This window comes from Rhipicephalus microplus, chromosome 4 (genome assembly GCF_043290135.1).
Source record: "Rhipicephalus microplus isolate Deutch F79 chromosome 4, USDA_Rmic, whole genome shotgun sequence".
In the NCBI taxonomy this organism is placed as follows: domain Eukaryota; kingdom Metazoa; phylum Arthropoda; class Arachnida; order Ixodida; family Ixodidae; genus Rhipicephalus; species Rhipicephalus microplus.
This window is the reverse complement of record NC_134703.1, coordinates 6,401,405-6,426,088: the sequence shown is the minus strand read 5'-3', so window position 1 is coordinate 6,426,088 and position 24,684 is coordinate 6,401,405. Positions and strand designations below refer to the sequence as shown.

The 24,684-nt window shown below is 45.8% G+C and overlaps 1 protein-coding gene across 1 annotated transcript; it reads left to right on the top strand.

Annotated features, from left to right (window-relative positions):
• Positions 1 to 237: 237 nt before the first annotated feature.
• On the top strand, positions 238 to 24,221 carry LOC119171531 (uncharacterized). The gene is made up of 5 exons (XM_037422308.2): positions 238 to 377; positions 715 to 850; positions 20,189 to 20,334; positions 21,940 to 22,063; positions 23,919 to 24,221. Exons 1-5 carry the CDS (start codon positions 344 to 346, stop codon positions 24,163 to 24,165), a joined length of 687 nt encoding a protein of 228 aa, XP_037278205.2. The 5' UTR covers positions 238 to 343; the 3' UTR covers positions 24,166 to 24,221.
• Positions 24,222 to 24,684: the final 463 nt, after the last annotated feature.

The following is a 24,684-nucleotide window of genomic DNA, read 5'->3' as shown; positions in this document are numbered from 1 at the left end:
CGGGAACCTTTGGCGGTACATTTTTGTATACTTCAACATGTAAAGCAACAAATGAGTGTGGTACGAAAGGTTCAACAGCTCTACGCTATGGCCACTGTTCAACAACTCTACGCTATGGCCGCCGCAGCCTGTGCGAGGACTGCCGTACAGGTACATCGCTTATTCCGGTAATTGTATCACACTTTCTCTGGCATCGACTTCCGCGGGCTCGTGTTACTTCACCGGCAGCTCGTGCGAGCAGTTTCGCTTGGAAGCGCTCGCTGTCAGTCTGCAGCCTTCAGCTACACAGAAGACGCCTTGCTACGTGCCTGTAGAGGACGATCGGAGGGTGGCGAATAAGACGATGTCCATCTCATTCACCGTTCTTACTGCAGCAGGTGAGTAATTAGGAATAGTTTAATAATATGGCTCGATAAACTCTTATCGATAGCAGGGGCCAGCTGTCCACACAATGTGCTGGCACATTTGTTTTGTTTTAGCAGGGTATAACTTATTAAAGTCTGTTACATTCTTCAATCGTTAAACAAATAACTTTCTAAGCATATGTCTGTCTTCCCTTTGGGTGACACATCTATGTAGAGAGAGTTAGCTTTCTTCGAGTAGATTGCACGGTACTATCGTTCATTACATTTCAGTAACTACCATTCGCGTCAGAAAGAGCCCTCATAAACAAGACCTTTACGCTCTTTTTCTCTTGACTTTGTCCATCCCAAGTGCTGTCGGCCTTTCTTGCTGCCGACGCGTGCCAACCGGAGAACGTGGACCGATGCGTGAAGGGCGTGTACGACAGCTCCAAGGGGGACCCGGCCTTCCTTCCGCTGAGCGCAGAGCAGCTGTCGCACTTCTGCACGTTTGTATCCTCGGACGTTTTGTCTCGATGCCTTCAGTAATACTAGTTTCTGGGGTTTTACGTGCCATAAGCACGACACCATTAGGTACGTTGTTGTGGTGCATTGCGGATTGATTTTAAGCACCTGGCGTGCTCTAATGTTAACCAAAGTCTAAACGCGTGGGTGTTCATCTTCGATAAAATAATTTTCGGATTGAGTCGTTTCATACGTGGCAATAACATTGCCGTATTTCATATGTATGACGTATGAAGCTAACCTTAGGAGCACTCGACATACCTTCAATAAAACAATAAACCAATTGATCATATAAATAATAATAAAATTATTATTATAAAATAATTGATTAAATATTGATTTATCTGAAGAAATTTTCCGTGTAACGATATAAGTGTAGGTTGTCGCTAGCCAATTTGATGCCTTATAACGCTGCAGAAATAACTTCTCCCTGCCGCTTCAAATAAACTGCGGAGCTATCAGGCAGCCCTTGGGCCATCACTAGGAAAAAGTATGCGGAAAATCTTGCGAACTTCAATGCTTTGATGCAGACACTGCAGTCACACATTTTTTTGAACGAAGTGCAGAATAAAATTATCAACTTCCTTTACCAGATGCCGACCAAATTCAAGATAACTAAGGTTTTGTGTTGCTTAGTCTGTATATCCTAAGTGCTGTAGTTACTACCCTTTACAGAAAAAAAAAACTGAGTTAGGGACATGATTCATTTATTCAGACTTAATTTGAGACTTAGGTTGTTGTTGTGTCCCCGATTACATACTAAATGATGAAGGGGCTGGTAAACGAGCTAACGTGAAAGTTTCAGACGACGAACAATATTCAGGGAATGTGCCCAACAAATGAAGAGTAAAGCACCCTTTTGTGCGCTTTTAAGAATAACGAGGGTTGTCTGTAGTCCCAATCTCTGCGTTAGAAAGCCTTTATACTGTTCATGATAGGTTGTTTTTTGCGCTAATATAACTGAAGATGGTGATAAATGCGAGTGAATAATGTGACAAGAATGTAAAGTGCCTGCCCTTCCTTAGCAAAGCCGTCCAAAAGTGCTTTAGATTAAGCGATAATTAACAAAAATTAAGAAAAAAAACTGACGAAAACATTGTAATTTTACATGGAAAACGTGAATGTTCGGCAACTACTACAGACCAATAAAGAAAACGACATCTCCAGGTGACATTCTCTTTACGTAACTTCACCGTCTTTGAACTTACGCTTGTCGCAATTCTCGGCTTATCCGATCACACACAAACATCAATACTAAAACATAGGGGGTTAACCTGCCTGCAAACATGCCCATCTCGTTAGTCTTATGATAAACCAATCGCCCCCAGTATGAAACACACAAAAGCTGTTCTGAGCGCCTAAACTCCAGACTACTCACGTCCACAAAGCACGCATGCAACTAAAATAATAAGCAAAAAAAAAGTTTCCGCATGGACCCTGGAAAACTTCTAAGCCATATTCTTGCTTCTTATTGCTCCCTCAAAACCAACTAGCGTCATCCTTCACCCACTCGTATAGGAAGTTTTCTGGCACACACTCCGATACGTGTCGTTTTGCAAACCGCGCAGCGCTTACCTTTAGAGAAAAATTATACATTGCTTTAAAAATAAAACATACAAGACGTTGGCCAAACCATACCCGGTAGCCGAGATACCGAAAGAAAACATTCCAAAACCAAAATAGTAAAAAGTTCAAAACAGAACAAACAAGTCTGGTAGTAACCATATTTCGAAAGCTTACGACTGTCACTCATTTCGCTGCATAATTTGCTTTAATTCTAAAATCTTCTTCGAAATGATCTATCCCATTACTTCGAAACGTTAGTGACAAGATAATCATCTTGTAATCAACATTTGATGAAAACTTAAAGTACCAGAAAAACACACAGGCTTAGCGCTTTCAAGCTTTCTGAATAAACTATCCTTAATGATCAGTGCGCCTGCAATGCTGTCATCAGACTTCAGTGCCATGTGGCTTTTGTTCTTAAACATTGCTCCACATTTAAAAAAACAACGTACTTGCTGAAGTTGAGCTCAACCTTGTCATACAAAGCTTCCTTTATGCACGCATGCGAAACAACCGGCCGGACCATGCCATGTTTCTTAATCGCACCCCACGATCCCTTGGTCCTGGCGACTTTCGAGTTGGCCCGCAGCTACAGAGGACATCACCTTTGCTCGCTCTCTGCTACCATGCTTTGTTCGGCCCTTAGGTCACGTTCCTCCTGTTCTGAGAAAGGAAAGCCAGAAGCATTGGGCAAGAACAATTATTGCCCCTTCCTTTCTACTATAGTTCCTGCGTAGCATCCCTCTACTGTGGCTTTTTGTCGCCCAGATGCATCTTGTTTTTCGACAATGCGCCTCTCTAGCCGATTCTACCTGACCCCACACGTCAATAGACGTTCTTTAGATAGCGCGTGCTCTGACGTGGGGCCGCTCTCATGTCGGAACAGAAAGACCAAGTGTCTCTGCTGCGCCGTGGGCCTGATGGACTGCCCATAACAGTTGTTCAAGTCCGGAGCTTGCAATAGCACCCTCCCATTTGGACGACGTGGTGACTTCCCCACAGCGGAATGCGGAGCATCGTCAGAGCAGTTCCAAGCTAGCTTATATTGTGGCAGTAGGAACATGGATTAGTTGGCTGTATTTCGGGATAAATTTTGTTCAATAGCGTGGCATTAGGGTACGCCCTGACCTGAAGAAGCCCGAGTGTCAGAGCCTGAGATCTGCTTAGTTTTCTGTGCGGTAGAGAATATTGTCTCCGCACCATGTAAAAATGTTTTGTGAATTCATTATACGAGATGGAAGGTCACGGTTCTCCAAGACATCAGCGCCGCGCCCCCCGATAGCTACGCGGTTTAGTCGTCCTCATGTAGCTATGTGGCATGACTCGTTGAGATTGGGCGGGGCTCCCTCAATGCGTTCCATATGAGCTGGGAACCAAACAAGTGTGTGTGGCTTGATGTATTTGTCCCGAAGAATTTGCAAAGCTATTTCCGAAATAGTTCCCTTAGAAAATGTTCGGACCGCTGATCTCGAGTCGCTGTAAATTGTTGACCTCCTGTTATCCAGCAAGGTCAACACAATCGCCACTTGCTCTGCTATTTCAGCCACCATGATCCAGACCGTTGTCGAGTTGGTGATAGCACCCTCGCGGTTGATTCTCACTGCCGCATGCACCTTCTCCTCGGAATATCGGGCCGCATCGACAAAAGAGCAGTACCCGGTATGTTCTTGAGCCCTTTGTAGTAGAGCCTTTACCCTGGCCCATCTTCTACCCTCGCTATGTTCGGGGTGGACATTTCGTGGGATGGGGACAACTGTGATTTGTTCTCGTTGTTGACGAGGAATGCTGCAGAAGTGAGACTTGATTTCTATCGGTGGAATCCCCAGCTCCCGCAGGATGTTTCTACCGAAACGCGTGGTGGACCGCCTAACGAATTGTGCCCTCTCCTGTGCCTCTTCAATTTCTTCCAGTGGGTTGTGCATCAGTCTGCATCAGTGGGTTGTGCAACAGTCTCTCCGTGCTTGTGTACATGATAAGCCTCGAAAGCTCTCTTGATGGCCTTTCTGATTAACGTGTTGAGGTTGTCATGCTCCGATATTTTTGGCTGCAGGGAGCAGTCTGTCGAAAGTCTTTGCTGCGTGAACTGCACCAGACTCTTTTGCGGCTGTTTCCGCAACTATCCTTCCCAGTTGCCCATTTCACGATAATACCCGCGAAGCTACCCGTCATCGGGGACCTATTGTTCTCAGACATCCTCACATTTGCATTTTTTCAGATGCCAGAGAGCTGCACAATTTCTGAAGCACCTCCACCTCACCGCTAAACTTTCAGGCTACTGGAAGAAATCTGATCTTAGCAACCAGTGCTGTCTAGGTTTCTCTCTGAACGCTTTCTATGGATAATGACGTTACGTTTATAGCTATTACTTCCTTGAATGCAATTCGCAAACGCCCAAGGCTAGGGTCCTTCTCTTGCTCACCCCTTGGTGAGCCTCAGTCCACTTGCAAAAGCCTATCTAAACTAAGTGTCCAGAGACACTCGGATGGACAATATGTTTTCTCTAGAGGAGCTTCAGGCAGCTTTGGCAGCATGCAAGCGCTCGTCATCGCCTGGACCCGACGGAGTCACTTACATGGCCCTTGCTAACCTAGGACAAACAGCTCGGCGTGCCCTTCTAGCAGCATACAATGACTCGTGGAGCAACGGTTTGGTTCCTCCTTCGTGGAAGTGCAGCCGCCTTGTGCCCCTCCTCGAACCAGGCAAATCGCCTCTGGACATGGCCTCCTATCACCCATCGCACTTGCCAGCTGTTTTGGAAAGGTGATGGAGAGAATAGTGCTGACTCACCTGGAGTGGTACCTGGAACATAGCAATATATACCCCGATGCTTTGACCGGCTTTCGACGTAGACGGTCTTTCGTAGACTATGTTTTTGATCTTGTTACGTCTGTACAACAGCAGAAAAGCCTAAAGAGATTATCAGCGGCACTTTTCTTGGATATTAAGGCTGCATATGACAATGTACTACATGAAACCATCCTGGACGCCTTGAGCTGCATTGGATTAGTAGACCGCGTTTACAATTGGATCTACAGCTATTTGAAGGACAGAACCTTATTCGTTCAGACAGAAGATGATGCCACAAGGCACCATCATACTTATCACGGCGTACCTCAAGGTGGGGTCCTAAGCCCCATACTTTTTAACCTTGCGCTCATTGGCCTCGCTGACGTCCTGCCACACTCTGTACATCTGTCGACGTACGCGGACGACATCTGCATCTGGGCATCAGGGGTCACGCGTATACACGTACGAGCCAGGCTTCAGACAGCGGCTACACTGACGTCAAACTACCTTCAAGGACGAGGACTGGAGCTGTCATCTGAGAAATGCTCAGTGGTTGCATTCACGCGCAAGACAATGATGCCATACCGCATCAGAATTAATGGACACACGATCAGCTATCAAAAGACCCACCGCTTCCTGGGAGTAATAATAGATCGTGACTTGTCTTGGAGCCCTCATATCATTCACATGAAGGAGAAACTGACCATAATCACCCACGTCCTAAGGTTTCTTGCGGGAAAATAATGGAGTGCATCTGTACGAGCCATGCTTCAACTGCATGCTGCACTTTTTCTTGGCTTCATGCGCTACAGCCTACCTGTGCTTGGTAAGGCCCGCATAACAAACGTACGCGGCCTCCAGTCATTACAAGCTCAAGCACTGAGAATATGCCTCGGGCTTCTGAGATGCGCATCCTCAGCAGCAACTGTCGATATCGCTCATGAACACCCTATCACAACCTACATTCGTGTCAATGCTTTAAGAACGCACTTAAGACAAGCCATCCGGATGCAATCGCATCACCTCGCCTCCCTTCCAACTTCCAGGCCACAATCTGCGTTCTGTTCTATTATCGCCCCACATCGAACGGTGATTCCCACGAACTTCACGCACGCAGCAAGACCGTCGTTACCATTATGGTGTCTACATCCACTGGAAGCCCTGACAACCACCAATGCAAAAGAAGAAAATTTTGTCAAACTTGGCCCTAAAACAAACAACATTACTCTTTCTGCATGAGAAACACAGTGGACGCATTCACATTTACACGGATGGGTCGGTCACTTCAACAAGTTCAACAGGCGCAGTGGTAATTCCGGAGAAATCCACCACGATAAAGTTCAGGACCTCGCATCTGACATCATCCACGGCGGCAGAACTCGCCGCCATTCGTGCCACTCTGGAGTTCCTAGTTGAAGAACCGCAACAGACATGGTCAATCTTCTCCGACTCCAAAGCAGCCCTCCAGGGCATTGCCTCGCCATATCGTGATGGACCAAACGAACAGCTAATTGCTGAAATACGACTGCTTCATCACCGGGCTATAGAGAAACAACATGACATAGCGTATAAATGGATACCAGGCCACTGCAGCATTGATGGAAACGACCGTGCAGATGAAGCAGCCCGATCTGCTCATGATGATGCCCCTTGTGTAGCTATACCATTATCAAGAACAGGCGCCGCTGCAAGGCTTCGATCACTTGCACGAGAACTGACACTCGCTCAGTGGAATTCACCGGCATTCACCAACGTCCGCCTTCATAATTTGGACCCATACCTACAGCTCCGTCTTCCATCAGGAATAACCAGAGCTGAGCAGACACTTTTGTGCCTTCTGTGGATTGGGGTGGCCTTTACGAATGCGGATTCGTTTCGAATCAGAATGGCCAGCAGCCCGACATGTGACAACTGTGGCTGCGCAGAGACTTTCTCCCATCTTCTCTGCGAGTGTCTTCGCTTTAGCGTGCCAAGAAAAGAACTGTCGAATGCTTTAGATAGACTAGACAATCGTCAATTGTCGGAAGAAAGGATATTAGAGCACTGGCTGAGACCATCCTCTGCACGCAAGGCATTGAGAGCGTTGTTGCGCTTTCTGCGGGCAAGTGGTCATAGAGACAGACTGTATAAGCAGCGTCGTGGATCGTCTGATGACCTTTCCTCTCCTTTTTTTGAACGTCCCCTTTCTCTCATCTTTTATCTCCCTTACCCTCTCCCCCAGTACAGGGTAGCCAGCCGGTCTGAAAACTGGCTAACCTCCCTGTCCTTCCTCTTTCAATCCTCCTCCTCTCTAAACTAAGCGAAACACCAGACAGCATTATTATTTCTCACTTCTCCTGCTGTTTTGTACTGTCAGATCTCATTATCCGCACTATGGCGGGTGTCCTTTAAAAGAGGGTGCTCCTCGACGGTACTGCTGAAGTTTTGAAGCATCACAATCTCATTGTGCTCAAGATTAACTTTTCTCTGCGGTTTCGGAAGACCAGTTTTGTGCTCAGCCACGAAGAATGTCTCCAGCTCTGCAATAACCCGTTTATAGCTTCTGATACAAGCGATCGGCCCCACAGCGAACACTTTCCTGATACGTCCTTGGCCCTGGACCAGCGATACCTCCCTCGAGTACGTTTTCTATATTATCCCATTCGTGTAGACACATGCATCGTTGTCTAACAGGTTCTCACAACTCGTGCCCTGTCACTCCTTTGTTTCAAGAAGTGATTTTGCTGGTATCTCCCTGTCCTAATGAGTGTCATTCACTTCTCTTTGAACTGCTAAGCGCTGTTGCTCAGTTTAAAGCTCTAACCTCTTCATTTCAATTTCATATTTCTCCTTTTTGTACACTCTCTTAGCTTCCTCCTCTTTCAGAGTCTTCTGAACAAGTTCCTGAACGATTTCAATCTTCTTTGCATTACTACCACTTCCATTTTTTTTCATTCGAACATGCTTTTTAAATTCTTCATCACACTTTAGTTCCAATTCCCTACACAAGGGCAACACCTATTCTTCACACAATTTTTCGGTCCATTGTCACTGCTTTAAACGCTGACTCCACTCCCTCATTGATGCTCAAACACATGCAATTCGCATTCCAACAAATTACCAAGGAAATCAAAATATTAACCAAGAAATTGAAAACCTGGCAAACCTTTATGCAGAAACGAAACGCTCACCCAAAATTGCAGTGTCATGTCACCAGGTCTATCTCATCCGCTGATCCCTAGTTGTTGAACTACCGATGTCAGCAGGTTGCCACCGCTGCCATCCAGTTGTTGAGGTTGAGGCCTTGCTGACTGCCCTGGTCTCCTCACGTCCAAAGCAGTCGGTCGCGACCCACGCCTTCTCGAAGAGCTGCTGTTGGAGGGAACCCTACTGAAGAGTGAATGAAGAGTACGAGAGGTTTATTCACATTTTCACAAAAAGAGTATTCGAAACAAGAATGTATCTCTTCAGGCATTCCCTGCCACTTTTTGTCCTTTCGCAGTACCTTGACGTTAAGCTCAAGGAAACAGGAAACGACGTTTTCACCCAATCATGTCGCTACTGCTGAGGGTCGTTTCTCCGGCGTCGCTCCCAACATAGACGCAAGCACAAAACCCAAAACATGTATTGTTCCGGCAACGCTGTCGCATCTGGTGAATCAGGCCTTGAGCAAGCGGAGTGTAGGGAGTCCGTCGTGTCGCCGCAAGGATCGGCCACCCATGTGGTCGCACGGTGGTAGCAGGCCTGGTAACTCCAATGGCATGTGCTTGGTCATCTGGCGTTGATGTGAACATCAATAGTCTATACGTCAGTGACGCATTGCGTGGTAGTCCAACGTCCATCTTCTGCGGAAACTGGGCGTTGTGGCCTTTCGTCCTGGGGCGCATAGGCGCCACATGTCGCATTTCCGCGCCGGTACCAGAGAAAGTAGCGCTGCGTCAAGTAATTTCAACCACGCACCTCCCTCTACATGAAAAAAAAATCACAGAATGTCCACTGAGTGCATGTTGATGAGTGGGGTGAAGCATCAATCAGTTCGTCCGCACTCCCATCCGTCCGTTCGTTCTTGGTTCCATCTGTCCATGCGTCCGTCCGTCCATCCCTCCGTGCATCCCTCCATGCATTCGTCCGTGCCTCCATGCATCCGTCCACACGTGTGCTCATCAGTGTGTCCATCCGTCCGCCTGTGCAGCCATTCATCCGCGCGTCCAACTGTTCATCCATGCATCCATCCATCCGTCCGTCATTCATCAATGCATATATCTGTCTCTCCATCCGTGCGTCTGTCCAGCCGCCCGTCCCTCTGGTGTACACTTCAAGTACCGCCATCTCGCAGTTTTTATCACATATTCATTATATAGAAGTACCACCATCCAGCGCACATTCCAAGGAGTGAACGAGAGGTGGCACGGCCGGACTAGAGGAGCGGCACGCGCGCACTTCCTGACAACCATGCGCTTCGTGTCTAGATCCCACCTTTCGCCGCATTATAGTTCATGAAACTGCGGCCAACTCTCGCTAAACCTTGCTAAAACCAAGAAGGTTACTCCCAGCAAGTTTAAGGTAGCAACGCTTTCTGGTCAGAAAGTGCTCAAAGTGTGTCCTTCTGCTACTAGTTTTGTTTCGTAAGCATCAAGTTCAAGGCAAATTTTAATATTAGGGTAAGTCACCGATACTCGTCTTTGTAGGTTATTTCATCAGAAACAACTTTTTATTTATGATTAACGTGCGCGTGTTTTCTCCTCCTTTCAAATGAGTGCGCGCGTGCCCCTCTTTTTGTCTGGCCGTGGAGTTGGCTTCTTTCTATTACGACGCTCTACTACTACATACATCGCGGACGCACGACCTACGGCTTAAAGAGCTTCGCCCCTAAAAACAGTCCGTCCGCGCTCCCGTCCGTCCGTACACCCGTCTGTGCGTCCGTCCTTGCCTCCGTCCACCCGTGCGTCCATCCATGCGCCCATCCATGCGTCCCTCCCCCCATCCATTCGTCCACCCATGCGTCCGTCTGTGCATCCGTCCATCCGTCCGTCTGTCTGTCTGTCTGTCTGTCTGTCTGTCTGTCTGTCTGTCTGTCTGTCTGTCTGTCTGTCTGTCTGTCTGTCTGTCTGTCTGTCTGTCTGTCTGTCTGTCTGTCCGTCCGTCCATACATCCGTCCATCCGCCCGTCATCTAAGCACCACCATATCACATATTTTCATCTTATATTCATTGCGGCCTGCGCTTCGTGTCTAGAGCGCACCTTGCACCACCGCTATTTCAAGGCACTGTAGTACGAACCTCGCTGAACTTTGCCAAATCTAAGGATGTCACGCCCTGCGAGTTTAACGTGGCAACCTTTTCTGGTCCGACAGTGCTCAAAATGCATCCCTATGTTACCGTCTTTTTTAGTAAGCATCAAATTGAAGGCAAATTTTATAGGAGATACAGTCGCCAATACTTGTCTCTGTAAGTTATTTCATCAGAAACGACTGTCCTTTTATTTTTATTAACGTGCGTGGGTTTCCTCCTCAATTCTAAAGAGTGTGCGCATGCCGCTCCTCTAGTACGGCTGTGGAGGTGGCTACCTAGTACGATGACGACTACTACTACATACATCGCGGACGCACAACTCACGGCATAAGGAGCTTCACCCTTAAAACAGCCGGGCGTCTTCACGCTCCTCCTTATCGCCACAAAGTGAGGCTGCTGCCTTGCTTCTGTCCCAGCGCTCGCGGCATAGGGTGGCTTGCCGATCGCAACAGTGGTTACGAACCGGTCGCAGACATGTAGAGGAACTGCGGACAAACCATGCATGAACAAACCCCATGGCTTTAGGAGCATCACCACTAAAAATGAAAGCTGTAGGTCCGCCTTAGTTCAGGGAGGAGTCGTGATGCGATGCGTCATGTATAGTGGAGTTGATTGCACCACACGCTTGTCTGCGCGCTGTCCCACGGAAATGCGATAGAAAAATGGTCGAAAAACGTGGTATACTTGATACCTCCGATTTTCGTCGTAATTTTGCATAGCATGCACGTATCAACGAACAGCACGACACCGCATTATGGTTTCAAATAAAAAAATGTTTTGAACGAAGGATTAATCGAGAAGCATCATCGGGTGACGACGGCCGTTTTATGAAGTGTGTGATTTCATAAATTTGCTATCATGGTAACAGCGACGCAAGCTATATATCACAAAAATATTCTTGCGTAACGCAAATAGAAATAATTGAGAAAAAGCCCACTTAATGTTTTTTTATGGGCACCTGAACTATTATGAAGAATTCTCGAAAATGCTGTGTTTTTGAAACTCACTTCCTCTTTCGGTAGGATTTCTGCTTCTGTGAATGCTCAGCTTGTTCACACTCAGAGCACTGATAGTCCTTTACGGGAATAACTATTATTAAACTCATATGTGACTAATAATTTTTATGTAAGGAATTTCGCTGCTCGAAACATCAAAAACAATAGCGTTTGTCAATTCAAAATCTATAATAAAAAGAACTACCTTCGAATTTTCTCAAGAATAGATAGATCGTTCTCAGAGGACTGCGCCATGATATCCTGAAAAACATAATGCATCATGCTCACAGGAACACACTTACAAACGTTCCAACTTTGTGGTGTTCATAGAGTGTTCACTACCGCTTAAATGGCATCTCTTGTACCAAGAATATACAATATTACGCTTTTTTCTTGCTCTGATTTTCCGAAATTCACATGTTCAAGGTAAGGTGACCTTGTTCCTATAAGCCATGGGCTGTAGTGAAGTGTGTATTTTATGTGTTTCGCGATCCTGTGCATTATCGACGGGACGATCAACTGCGGCGCGCGGCCGGACACACTATCTCTCCTATTTTATATTGGCTACTTCCACAAGTTAAACTCCAGTTTCATATCTGTCTGGTTGTCAACAATTTCTTGTCGCGCAGCGTCTTGCACCCGCCGTCTGAATCTCTTACGAAGCATTAGTACTACTGGTGCTAGGAGCGGAAGATTTTACTGGGTGACGCTTTGTCGAAACACTAGGGACTGACTACGATCCCTTCTGTTGTGATGCCTCGTTGTCTGGATTCGTGTTCCGCCCGAGCATCTGGGCCTTGTGACGGTGCCAGGGAAAACGGCCCCTGGGAGTGGTACCACGAATGGTTTAAGACAAAAATAAGACTGCCTCATGGACCACGACAGCGATGACCCATTTGGGTCTGCTGGAATAGTAGCAAGCCATCACTCTGTCACTGACTGCTGGGTCGCAATCATGCCCGGTCGTGGTGGTCTCGTGGCTAAGGTACTCGGCTGCTGAGCCGCTAGTCGTGGGATTGAACCCCGGTTGCGGTGGCTGCATTTTAGATGAAGGCGAAAATGCTGTAGGCCCATGCGCTCAGATTTGGGTGCACGTTAAAAACCCCAAGTGGTCAAAATTTCCGGTGCCCTGCACTAAGGTGTCTCTCAGATACATATGGTGGGTTTGGGGCATTGAACCTCACATATCGATCAATATCAAAGGTTGCGATCATAAAGTGGGGAAACTTGGGCAAGTTGGTAGGATATAACTGAATGTAGGAAGAGCTCAACCTACAAGTAGTTACTTCATTACTGCGGAAACGAAATAACAAGGACAGAAATGTCTTGAGTGACATCTTTCTCGCGCATAAAGATTGCCACATTCAAAAAGATCTTGACTTGTCTCTTGTTGTGAAGGTCTGTATGTTTGTTGGTGATTTTATTGCATTTGTTGATTGATTGGATACTGTTTTTGAAGTTGTTGTCCCTAGTCTTTTAGGTTTGTTTAAGAAGCACTTGTACCCTCTGGAACTTACTCATGAGCTACTGTCTGGTAATTCGATTAGGTTCTTAGACATAATACTCTGTCTTTGGAGCAATCATTTGTGCTGGCTGTTCTCACCGAGAAGTGGTAAACCCCTTTCACATTTCCACTCAGCTCATTCAAAATTGGTGAAAAGGGGTATCATTATTGTTTGTCTGGTAAACGCTCTTAAGAGGTCATGCCCACACTGGATGCAATGCAGTTTCAAAGCACAGGTCAAGCGCCTGTTAAGCGCTGGTTACTCGAACGCCCTGATTTCTGCTGTTGTCGAAAAACTTCTGAAGCAAATTAAAAATCAAGGAGAGAAAGCTCAGCTTCAAAACGCGTCAGTTCCTATGAACTGTGTTGCAATCTCTTATCTGCATAACGTGTCGCATCGGCTGAAAAAAAAATCGGTAAACGAGCTGGTGTCACTGTTGTAATTTCCGCTCCAAAAAGATTTCAAAGCTTTGTAAGCTGGTCAATAATCCAGCTGCAATTAGAGAAAGATGCACTGTGAAACGCAGAACGCGCATTGTAATTTGTGTTATTGGTCTCGTATATCTCATTTTGCTATTGTGCGGAATGGTATACATAGGTCAAACCGCAAGGTACCTCAACGAACGTTTAAGAGAGCACAATAATAATGTGCACATTGTGGCTAAAGGACACCTCGGAGTCCACAGCCAAGACTGTGGCTGCGTGCCCCTTTTTGAGCGTTGCGAGGTATTCGGCAAGCACAACTCGCAGACCACCCATGAGATAATTGACCCCTATCAAATAAATAAGTTTGACGGTAAATGTGTAAGTTACCCATCGGGTGCGTTGTTGCAAAAAGAGATTGCGTATCTCAATCTTTTTTAAACTACATGTGATTTTGTTTTCAGCTCATTCAACAAAAGACAAGAGTTTTGCTGACATTGTATCGCAGTGGTTGTTCATGCACCTTCTACGCATGCCCAATTTTCTTTTTTCGCTTATATATGAGCCCCACTCCAACTTCAAATGTTGAAAGTCAGCGCTCTTTTCTGTCCCTGTTTTTTCGCTTCCGTAGTTAGGAAGTAAGTACTTCTAGGTTGCGCTGTTCCTACATTAAGTTGCGAACATGACGTGGGCGAGCCATAGTTTGCTTGAATTGATAGTACGCAAACCTTCCGCCCACATCTGGCTTGACCACATCCAGACAAATTCGCAGCCGTCGTCCTAGAAACAAGTTTGTTAGGAACTCATTAGTTGGCCCCACCGCGAAGGTCTAGTCGATAAAGTACTCGGCTGCTGATCCGCAGGTTGCCGGATCAAATCCCGGTTTCTGTGGCTGCATTTTGATGGAGGTGGAAATGCAGTAGGCCCGTGTGTTCAGACTTCAGTGCACGTCAAAGAACCCCCAGTGGGTATAAATCTCTGAAGCCATCCCCTACGGCGACTCTAATAATCATATGGTGGTTTTAGAACCTTAAACCCCCATATCAATCAACTCATTAGTTGTTGCGGGAGTGTGTCACAGGCGAGATCTTTGAAGTCTCAAATGCAACATGACCATTCCAGTAGATTTAAGAAGAGAGTGCTTGAGAGCGTGTAACAGACGCTCTGCCACCCCTTTGGAGCTGGGATGCTGTAAGTACATGACGACTGTCCATTCCCTTAACGACAAACTTCAATTCTTCTGGAGTGAATTGTAGGCTGTTGTCAGCGACAATCGCTTCTGGAAAACCGAACCATGCAAACTGTTCTCTCAATCTGTCAACTCTAGCATCCACCGTAGTTGATTTCATAAACCTCTCCAGACGACTTGGAATGCGGGTCAACGACTACAAGAAACATTACGTGCAAAAAGGCGCCGGTGAAATCTATACGTATGTGCTGCCACGACGCTGGTGGCTACGACCAAGGATGAAGGGGTGCTTTGCATGACTCACAACAACGTCCTTGACAACTTACGCAACTCTTTGCACAGTTCTAGAGGTTCACTTCGATGGACGGTCAGAAGACGTAGCTTCACGCCAGTTGCTTGTTGCGCACGATGCTTGGGTGCCCTTAGTAAAATTCGTCCAGCAGCAAATTACACAACTTTGCCGACACGGGCACCCACGTCCCGAAGATGATGCAGCCTTGGTAAACTGTAAGCTCGTGGCGTCTGTGAAAATAGCCTTCAATTTTTTTTCTAAGACACAGACGATGATACTTCGACACTAACAAAATCCATCACTTTACGAAAGAGCTGTAGTTCGTGCAATGTCTTGGCTTGAAACTGGTATTTATCGGAACTGCTATGAATAAAATATTTCCTTTGGTTCTTACGTTTAGTCTTCCACAACTGATAGTGGGAGGCACCCGCAAAAATTGAATGCCGCGTTCTCGCTTGATAGTCTGAAGATAGGCGGGTATTGATAAGCTGACAGTATGACAGCACGGTGCTGTACACGTGCTATATGGTTAGCATACCGGTTGTTGTACCAAAAACTGTCTGAAGTGTTTTATGGTCAGTCACAACGTAAATGAATGACCATCAATGTAGAAAACTTTGTAGCAATAAATACTATTGCAAAGACCTGTTTCTTAAGCTGCCTGTATATATTTTTGGCATTGCTTAAAGTTCGTGATGCGATAGAGATTGTATTTGTGCTACCGTAATTCAAAACATAAAAAAACAGTGCCTAAACCATATTACGATGCGTCGCATGATATATCTATAGCTGCAATAGTTTGCATGGGTATGTGCCAAAGTGGAGGGAGATGCTGGCAAGCTCTTAACTTCGGTGAAAGCTTCCTGGCAGTGCTTATCTCTGCACGACGGGGCGTTTTTACGTAGCAACATGAAAAATAGCTGTGCTATCATTGCAAAGTAAGGAAGGAACTTGCCGTATTAACTTATGGCTCCCATGAACGACTGCACTGGCGCCTTGAGGAGTACTTGAAACTCTTCTCTCGTTGCAGAGATGCCTTCAGCGCTGAATCTGTGAAACGAACACTTCTATTTCTTGACTCACACGCCTCTTTAAAGAGTCTTTGTGACAGCTTCTAAGTTTATGAAATGCTCTTTGCTATCTTTACCCGCAACCAGAATATCGTCGAGGTAGCATCAAACCATGCGCAAGCCCATCAGCATGGTGTAAATAATTCAGTAGAAAATTCCGGATGCAGAAGAAATTCTAAATGTGAGTCGATTAACAGCCAACAACCCTTTCTGCGTATTTAACGTGATATATTGTTTTGACTACTGGCATGACCACTTGCTGATAGGCCCAATTTAAATCTGTTCTGTTCTGTTCTAACTGTTTTGCTGTAGAAAGATTGAGGTTCATATTGCCTCGGCTACTCCATTTCAATAATTTCTGCAGCGAAAAATTAAATAACAGAATAATACTAAACGGTACTCAATAATGAACAAAAAGCATAATATCACACTGAAACCTGTTGAAATATCATGTCGATGTAGGCTTTGCTTGTAGCTCTTCACACAATCATAATGTGCTCACACGCACACCTTTCTTCAATCTTCGAGCAATGCTTACCTCCCGACAAAACTGTCAATAGGTTGACGGCCTTCGGAAATGCGTAGAGGTCGATATCAAGGCACGGGTTTATGGTGGTCGTGTAGTGGTCGCAAATGCTTATGCTACCTGGCAATTGTTATAGTTCAAGCGACATCAGAACGAGGACAAAGAGGCAAGAAGAAGGCGAATGCTAGCACTCATTTTCTTCTCCCTTCGTCGTCGTTCTGATCTCGCGCTATAATAATCGTCATGTCATACCAACTAACCCTAACCACCACGCTAACGCCACCATCTTGCTTGATTACGGGTACCGCTGGCGAAGCGTATTCTGACATCGTAACGCGCTATATTATCCCCAATGTTTTCGTTGTAAACAGCTAAGCGTCATTGTCTTTTTGCAACGCAAATAGAACATTTCTGACATCTTGGAACCTCGCCTTCATAAGTGGTTTAAGGAAAACTGCAGTGTGCTCTTCCATGATCGGGCCTAAGTCGCCTTCGAAACTTATAATGTCGGATTCTATGTCCCAAGACCACGATATAATCACGAAAAACGCCGTAGTGGAGAAATCTCGAAAGTTTGACCATCTGGTCTTCTTCGACGTGCCCCGACATCACACAGCATACGGGACTCAACCATTTGGCCTCCACCGAAATGCGCCCCGCCGCGGTGGTCTAGTGGCTAAGGTACTCGGCTGCTGACCCGCAGGGCGCGGGTTCAAATCCCGGCTGCGGCGGCTGCATTTCCGATGGAGGCGGAAATGTTGTAGGCCCGTGTGCTCAGATTTGGGTGCATGTTAAAGAACCCCAGGTGGTCTAAATTTCCGGAGCCCTCCACTACGGCGTCTCTCATAATCATATAGTGGTTTTGGGACGTTAAACCCGACATATCAATCAATCAATCCCCCGAAATGCGATCATCTTCGAAAAATAGTTGGTAGTTTGCCAGCAATACTAGCGCCCCTTTTTTCCACTAATATGAGTAGTGTATGGCCTTTATAGGTTGTTCAGGTTTCTTATTTTCACCCACTCCAGCCAGACAGCGTATAGCCACTGTCGGACCAGTAGAGGTGGTCGCTTGTGGTGCACGGCGTAAAGCGGAAGATGCGTCGAACGTTCATTCCGCTGCACGTTGACCAAGAACACCTCCTGGTACCGTATCAGTGTTCCTGTGCAGGTACGCAGTTGCACGGTAGTATACGCTTCGGTGCAGCCGAAGGGAAGATCTGACACAACTGTGACGTTGGCATGATGGGAACAGCCACCCCCGCGCCTAGCGCCATGTTCACCAAGATAGTCATCTGTATGGCGACTGGGTCGAGCTTAGCCGTCGAAACGCCACTTAGACTATAGGTGTCTAAGCTTTCCGCAACACAACAATAAGCATTTTCACAATCTGTGTCCCTGGCGTTTAGAAGAACTCTTACAACTATTTCCATTAGTTCTTTTGATGTGTCCCTTTTTGTCGTAGTTCAAACCAGTTGCGTCCACGTGGGGTGCGCTTCACTCCTATGTTTTGCTGAACCGCAGCAAAAACAGCTTCTTTCTGCTTGTCTTCCGAGACTCGGTTTGCACTTTGTGCACTTCGCTAACTGCAGGGTCCCTGCTCCGAGCTCGTCCATGAAAAGCACTCGCTGAATGCCTTCTTTTAGCAAGCCACATGCGAAGCGGTCCCGAAGGTACTCGCCAAGCGCTCTTCCTAACTCGCACGTTTGCGACAAGCTAGAACGCTCGGGGACGTAATCAAATAATGACTTCGTTCTGATACCTCCGGTGAAACTTGGCTCGCTCTCCTGTAACGAATGGCTTCGGGGACAGCAGGTTGTTAAAAACTTTCTTGACGACTTCAAAACTCTTCGTAGAAGGCAGTTCTGGAGCTGTTAATGATTTCAACAGCCCGTAAGTCTTGGGATTGATGATGATCAAAAGGATGTGCACCTTGTTGCTGTCGGCCCTCGACTGACAATCAGAAACGACGTAAGCCGCTCTTTTTACGAAGCCCAGTCATGGCATGAATCATGGAAAGGTTCCAGCTAGCCCAGTCTCCCGGTGAAGTACAGTGCTCAACTCGGCTGTCTATAACGACGGAGCGTCGTGTGCGAAACAGCACAGGTGACATATGCAGCCGCAAATACGCCCCATCTGGGCATTCGCGGTGCCAGTGATGTGACTGCCTCGCAATACTGACCCCTGTTTATCGCTGCGGATGCGACAACCGCTTTGTCCGTCGAAAGCGCACTGAGCGATTTGGAAAAAAAAAAAACAAAAAAGCAAGAAAGAAGAAATATAACCATCGTCACTGTGATACGATATCACGAAGCAAGACCATTTGTTTTTGTTGTTGTCTTATTTTGATTTTGTAACGTTGACAGCGCTTCGATGGCCAAAGCAGCCATCGTGGCCACGGAGATAAAGAAGCGTGAAAACTGCAGGGCAGGCACCTCATTGACGCCGCGCATGCTCAGATGTGGCGTATTTGCGACAGCAGATGTCACTCGTGCTGTTCCGCGCGCGACGCTCAGTCGTTACAGACAGCCGAGTTGAGCACTGCACGGTCTCGCGGGCTATGCTTCCGTCATGGCTAAAGTCGCCGGCTTTGCGCACTGTGAAAAGACAGTATTCTTCACTCGGTTAAATTCAGAAGCACTTGTCTTCTAAATTAAAGAACGAGAGCGCAAAATCCCATCCTTGTCGAGGGGCCAAAAGAGCAGCATTAACTATTCGAGGGGTGAGCGACGTTTACTGCTACATGTTCGCTGTTGCATGACTCTGTGCGTCACAGGCTCAATACGGCGCATGCAGTTTATCTTTCGTGCGCCGGCGCATTATCAACTTGACGATCAATTCGACGCTCGGCCGGACATCACATGTGGTAAAGACAAAATACACCGGATACCTAGAACAGTTTTCAGCGCAGGACGATAAAAGGAATAACTTTCTAGAAGCCATAGCGCGCATTTGATGAAAAAAAAAGCAACGAAAAAGGTTTCTTTGTTGCCCTTCGGAATCAAGGTATCAACATAACGGCACACGTGGTGTTAAGATACAGTCTTGTCAGTATGTACCAAAACACCAGTTTTCCGAAGCAGTATTTATTTTTTTTTTCACTTAAAAAAGCACGTTTAATATGTTAGAAAGTGTGAACATTTCGTGTTCATTCCAGAGCATAGCCCCGGGCACTCGTAGCCATAACCATTGTAATTAGAAACTTTATTGAACTGAGCACAAACTGAAATTACTAATTCGTCGTTCTTAGAATAAAGATAAGTACAGTGCTTGGCGATAGAAAGGTGACACGAGGAGCATGTGGCTGCTGGTAGTGAAGTTGACAACGAGGTTATAGCGTTCGCGAAACATTCCAATTGCAACAGGGGTACACTGTTTAGTTAGTCGTTTTTGGCAGCGTTGGCAGAGCCCTACCAGCAGTGGCTTCAAAATATTGTGCTAACTTGCCACGCTGAGCTGCTGAGAGCAGGCGGGCGTACATTATGAAATATTTCAGTGCTCCGCCGGATTACTTGAGAAGAAAAAAACTGACGTAGTGTTTACCGGAAGCTGTCAGCATGCATTACAAATGCTCTTGTCCCCACCATCACATTCAGTAGCCTTGAGATACGGAAATCACATTTCAATCGCCGAGCACTGTACTTTCACTACTAGAGTGATGCCTAAGTATTCTGACGCAGTTCGTTTGGTAAATTTTCAGGAGAGTAGTCGAAGCTAGAGGCTGCATACTGCGAGAATCGGAGGGTTGTCCCGACAGAGCACGGTCCTTCCTCGAAGCCACAATGGAAGGTCTTAAGGTGGCCTACGAAGACCTCTGCAAGACCCACCACCTGCAAAAGAATGCTGGTATGCCATTCTTGCCTCGCCTGATGATTAAGCTAGATGAGCAAATCAAGACCACCTTCCTTGGCGCAGCTTTTGTGTTCTGCATTGCTTGTGTAACCGCAGCTTTTCTCGTGCTATGGATGAAGAAAGCTGAATGGCTGGCATAGCTCACGTAATAAACTCTGCGTTGTGTCAAAACCGAAATTTGAGCGTTCGCACATTTCTTTTTAAAAGTGGAGCTGTTTGTGGTCGACGTTAATCTCTGCGTAGCGTAATGCAGCGCCTAGAGGGTATGCGCCACAGAAATCATGCAAACCCCACCATTGACATCTGATCCACCCAATCCACTAAAAATGAAACTGTATACAACTCGTCCAGTGAGCATGTACCGCAAAAAATGCGCAAAGTCGACTACTCACCTCCGTTTCACCAAGTGGTATGCACTTGAAATTCAAAGCGCGCTGACTGAGTATGTTGGCAAAACTGTTCTGTAGCTAAATCAGGCAATGAAATAGCAATACTATACCACCAGGTGTGCTGCTTGACCAGTCTTCAGGGCATTAAGCCAGTGAAGCCACGTAAAATGTTTTTGTTTCCAGTACAATTGTTTAGAGGGGACAAATAGCATGGGCACCTTCTTGAAGCAGCCCCACGTTGGGCCAGTCAAGGTATCTTTCAGAAACTGCACGGCTTGTGTTGAACAAATACACTAGAATTAAGCACACAAAACATTGCTAGTGGTTTCTAGCAGCATAAAAGCATTGTTTTAAGAATGATCTAGACAGTGCGTAAAATATTATACAGAGAAAAAAAAAACAAAAAGAAACTGATAATTTACTTTTTATTTAGGCGACGGGTTGCTTCAAAAGCCGATTCCTACGTTGCAACGTTGGTTTGTGCCCCTTTTTCAGTCCTCGTGTTTTTGTACGCAGTAAAAAAAGTGTGCCAAAGGGGGAAATATGTCAGTGGCCCTACCGGTTGCACACGCAGCTACACTAGCAGAGAAAGCTATTACGCTGATAGTGCAACCAGTGAAACTAACCAAACAGGTGGAACTGCTCTTTGGGCTGGTTTCTCCGTTAGCCAGAAAAAATAATGCGCAAAAGAAGCAAGTACGATGCCGCAGCATGGAGCCACGAGTCAGATAATCGCCGATAATTTACACACCTTGTCTCGATGCAACGACAAGTAAAAAAAAATAGGCTAATGCTGTAGCGTTTATCATCTGGGAGCTCGTTTGAAATCTTACGATGAATAAGACGAGTACAAGGAGTAACAGTGGGATTTTTGTATTGTTTACGTAGGAAGCTTTGCTCCTCATTGATACCCCTTGCTTTTTTGTGATTACTCCACAAGATGAAACATATTTCAAAATGTTCTTTAACCTTCAATCCACCCACGACTGCCAGCCGCTTTCTCGACATGATAGCATGAAAAAAAGGAAAACACTGTGCAGTGATCGACTGAATTTATGTTTTAAAGCAGAAGCGTTATCTCAAAATGGTCTTCACGCACATATGCAGTGTGCTCCATGTAGGCCCACTATTCTTTTAAAAATACAGTACAGTTAACACTTTTTTTCGAGACATCCCACTACTACCATAATTAACGTTTCTGTGATTCCAGTGTATCTACGGACGGCGCAGTGCATTCGTCAGAATCCTGCCACACATTGTATGTACTTGTACATCAACCAGCTAGACTCAATTGTGGGCTCCAACGCTACAGCCAAAATGCAAATGGCTTGCTGGTAGGTCAACACATTTCTGTTTTTTTTCCATGCAACTATTTTCTTAGCGTCTATGTTTACTAGGTACTAAAAACTGTAACAAAGCCACGATGATTGTTAGAACAAATGGTTTGCACTGCTAAACTCACTAACTTAAAAAACACCATAAGTGTTGGGGGGGGGGTTGTAAATTGTTTATAAGATTACTGAGTAGTAACAAAACCGTAATCTTGGACAGATATAAAAAAAAACGTGAATTCGGCCACTGGAAATCGCTCTAAGATGACGAAACTCGCAATTTTGTGTCATTGCTGAAACGCAGACGCCGATGGCTGGTTGAAAAAAAATGTGTGCAGAGTTTAATATAATGTAACCATATTAGGTAGCAACCAATTATGCTGACATTACGAAGGTGGAGCCGTTCAAATAAATAGTGTGTAAAGCATAAGCTGGGAGCTACAGTATATTTGAGTGCGCAGCCCTGGCCATCGTCATAAATTGCCGCGTCGTCCTCATCGTAACTTTTTTTATGAGCAAGATCTTTTCCAGCATGTACGGAAATGTTCTCGCTTCTCACCCATTACTTTATCCACAGTATTATTAAAAGATAAATTCTCTTGCTCATGTGTCATGCGAATTATTGTATTTTCAGCGAGGAAACACTTGTTGAAAACTGGGACCTTTCCATGCATAATTAGTCATGCCATTACACGAGTTGACATCATAGCGTTAAACAGCTTGTTTCACGAAAATTCCGGCATCGGCGCCGGCGTGGGCGTCATTTGTATTGAGCAAAAAATCATCATCTTGTGCACTAACAAAAAGATTGAAAACGATGTTTATGGAATAAATATTACTAATCTCCGGGCACTCGTGATTACTGAAACCAGGAGTGCTGCAGGCCTACGCCTTCCTGCGAGAGTCTTACACCAGAGCCACGAGATTTGTTGAAACTGCTATATAAATGTCGTGTAGCGGAAGGAGTCTCCTTGAAGCTTAGCACAAGTGTAGAATCGCGCAAGGCGTCAGAAATGTGGATTGAATTACGAGTCGATTCTTCAAAGGCCCACCCGTAACAAAGGACTCAGACATAATTAACCATCATCAGCAGCAGAAAAAGTGAACAGCTGCGTAAGTTCCCGTGTCACCCGTCGAACGTGTAGTGGGCTATTGGATGATCAACAAAAGAAATAATAATGGCGTAGAGGGCACTTAACCACTGTTTTTGCACAATCCAAAGATTTTTTTTTCTCTCCTCTTGGCACGGTACGGTTGAGGCATGCACCGAGAACCGAAGCACGTTAGTAGTACCAGACCAGATCACGCTATCGCAATCGGCCCTTGAAGGCGAAGCTCAGGCGTCCTCCAATCTTTTGTGGACCACAAAATCATAGTGAATCTCTTATCGGATATTGATGGTTCACTAGATGAAACTACAGTGCGAATATTCTCTACTCTGATTTCGTACCACCAGTCACCAGCTCGCGCAGTGGAAATCATGAAGACTGAGCGCCCATAATCGTAAACTGCAGAGCGCAAATTAGGTGCGGGGCAAAGAACCTAAACAGCACAATACCAGTGCTGTTTACCCTTTGCTATCATGTACATGCACTGGACAGGCGAACAGGACAAGTGAGCAGGAAAGCCCAGGATGAACGCTTGCCTTGTGTCATGTGTGTATTATATCTCGTGCCTAAGTGGCGCTTTGCAGTTTACCATTATGAGGCTTATACACCAGCAACGAGTTCTCTTAATGCTCATGTTCAAAAGATGGCTGGACAGGCAGCCACCACTTTTTCTCAAAATTATACTGTGCATTGGGCGGTTATTCGGCTGTTAAAAAATCTCACCTTCTCTTGTCTGTCCATTTCTTTAGCAACATGCAGTTTTACTCGCTGTGCGCCCGTGCATCCATTACGAAGACATGCGGTGAAGCCGCGGCAGACCAGGTAATGGACCTAATAAACGGCATGGCGCAGGCGCCAATCCTGGCCAGCTGCGGAAACAACATACCCGGCTCAGATAAATGCCGCAACGTCCCCTACATCGCAGCTGACAAAGTGATGGTGCCTAAGGGTACAGTGCTGTCACGTCAGCTCAAGATCATCCTCGAGGAGTCGTGATCAAGTATGACGAGGAATAAACTGCACTAATACCTTCGGTGCATCGAAGATGAAAACGGTCGGTTATTTATTTTCAACCAATACTGCTACACGACCATTATCTGCAAAATCCTACCACATAATCAAACACTCGTACTGCGATTGAAATGTACGTGTCACATCCACTGCGATAGTATGTTAACATTTACGAGTTATAATACTGCATGCGCTGCTATTTTTTCAATAATATTTATTAGGATATCCATAAGAAGTGCAGAGGACCTGTGATAGTTTTTAAGGGGAATATAACAGTGAATGTCGCTAGAGAAAAAGTTTTCAGAAAGATTCTTGCCATTGTGAAGAAAACAACATCAAACATGAATGATGCCCCCGTCTAAGGAATCGGTATAACACGAAAGCGAAACACGACTTTATGAAAGTAATAGAATGTTTATAATGCATTTATGCAGGAGAGCTAGTACGATGCCTATTGAGTGAATAAAAAAACGAAAACACTGACCTGAAGACAACAAAAAATGT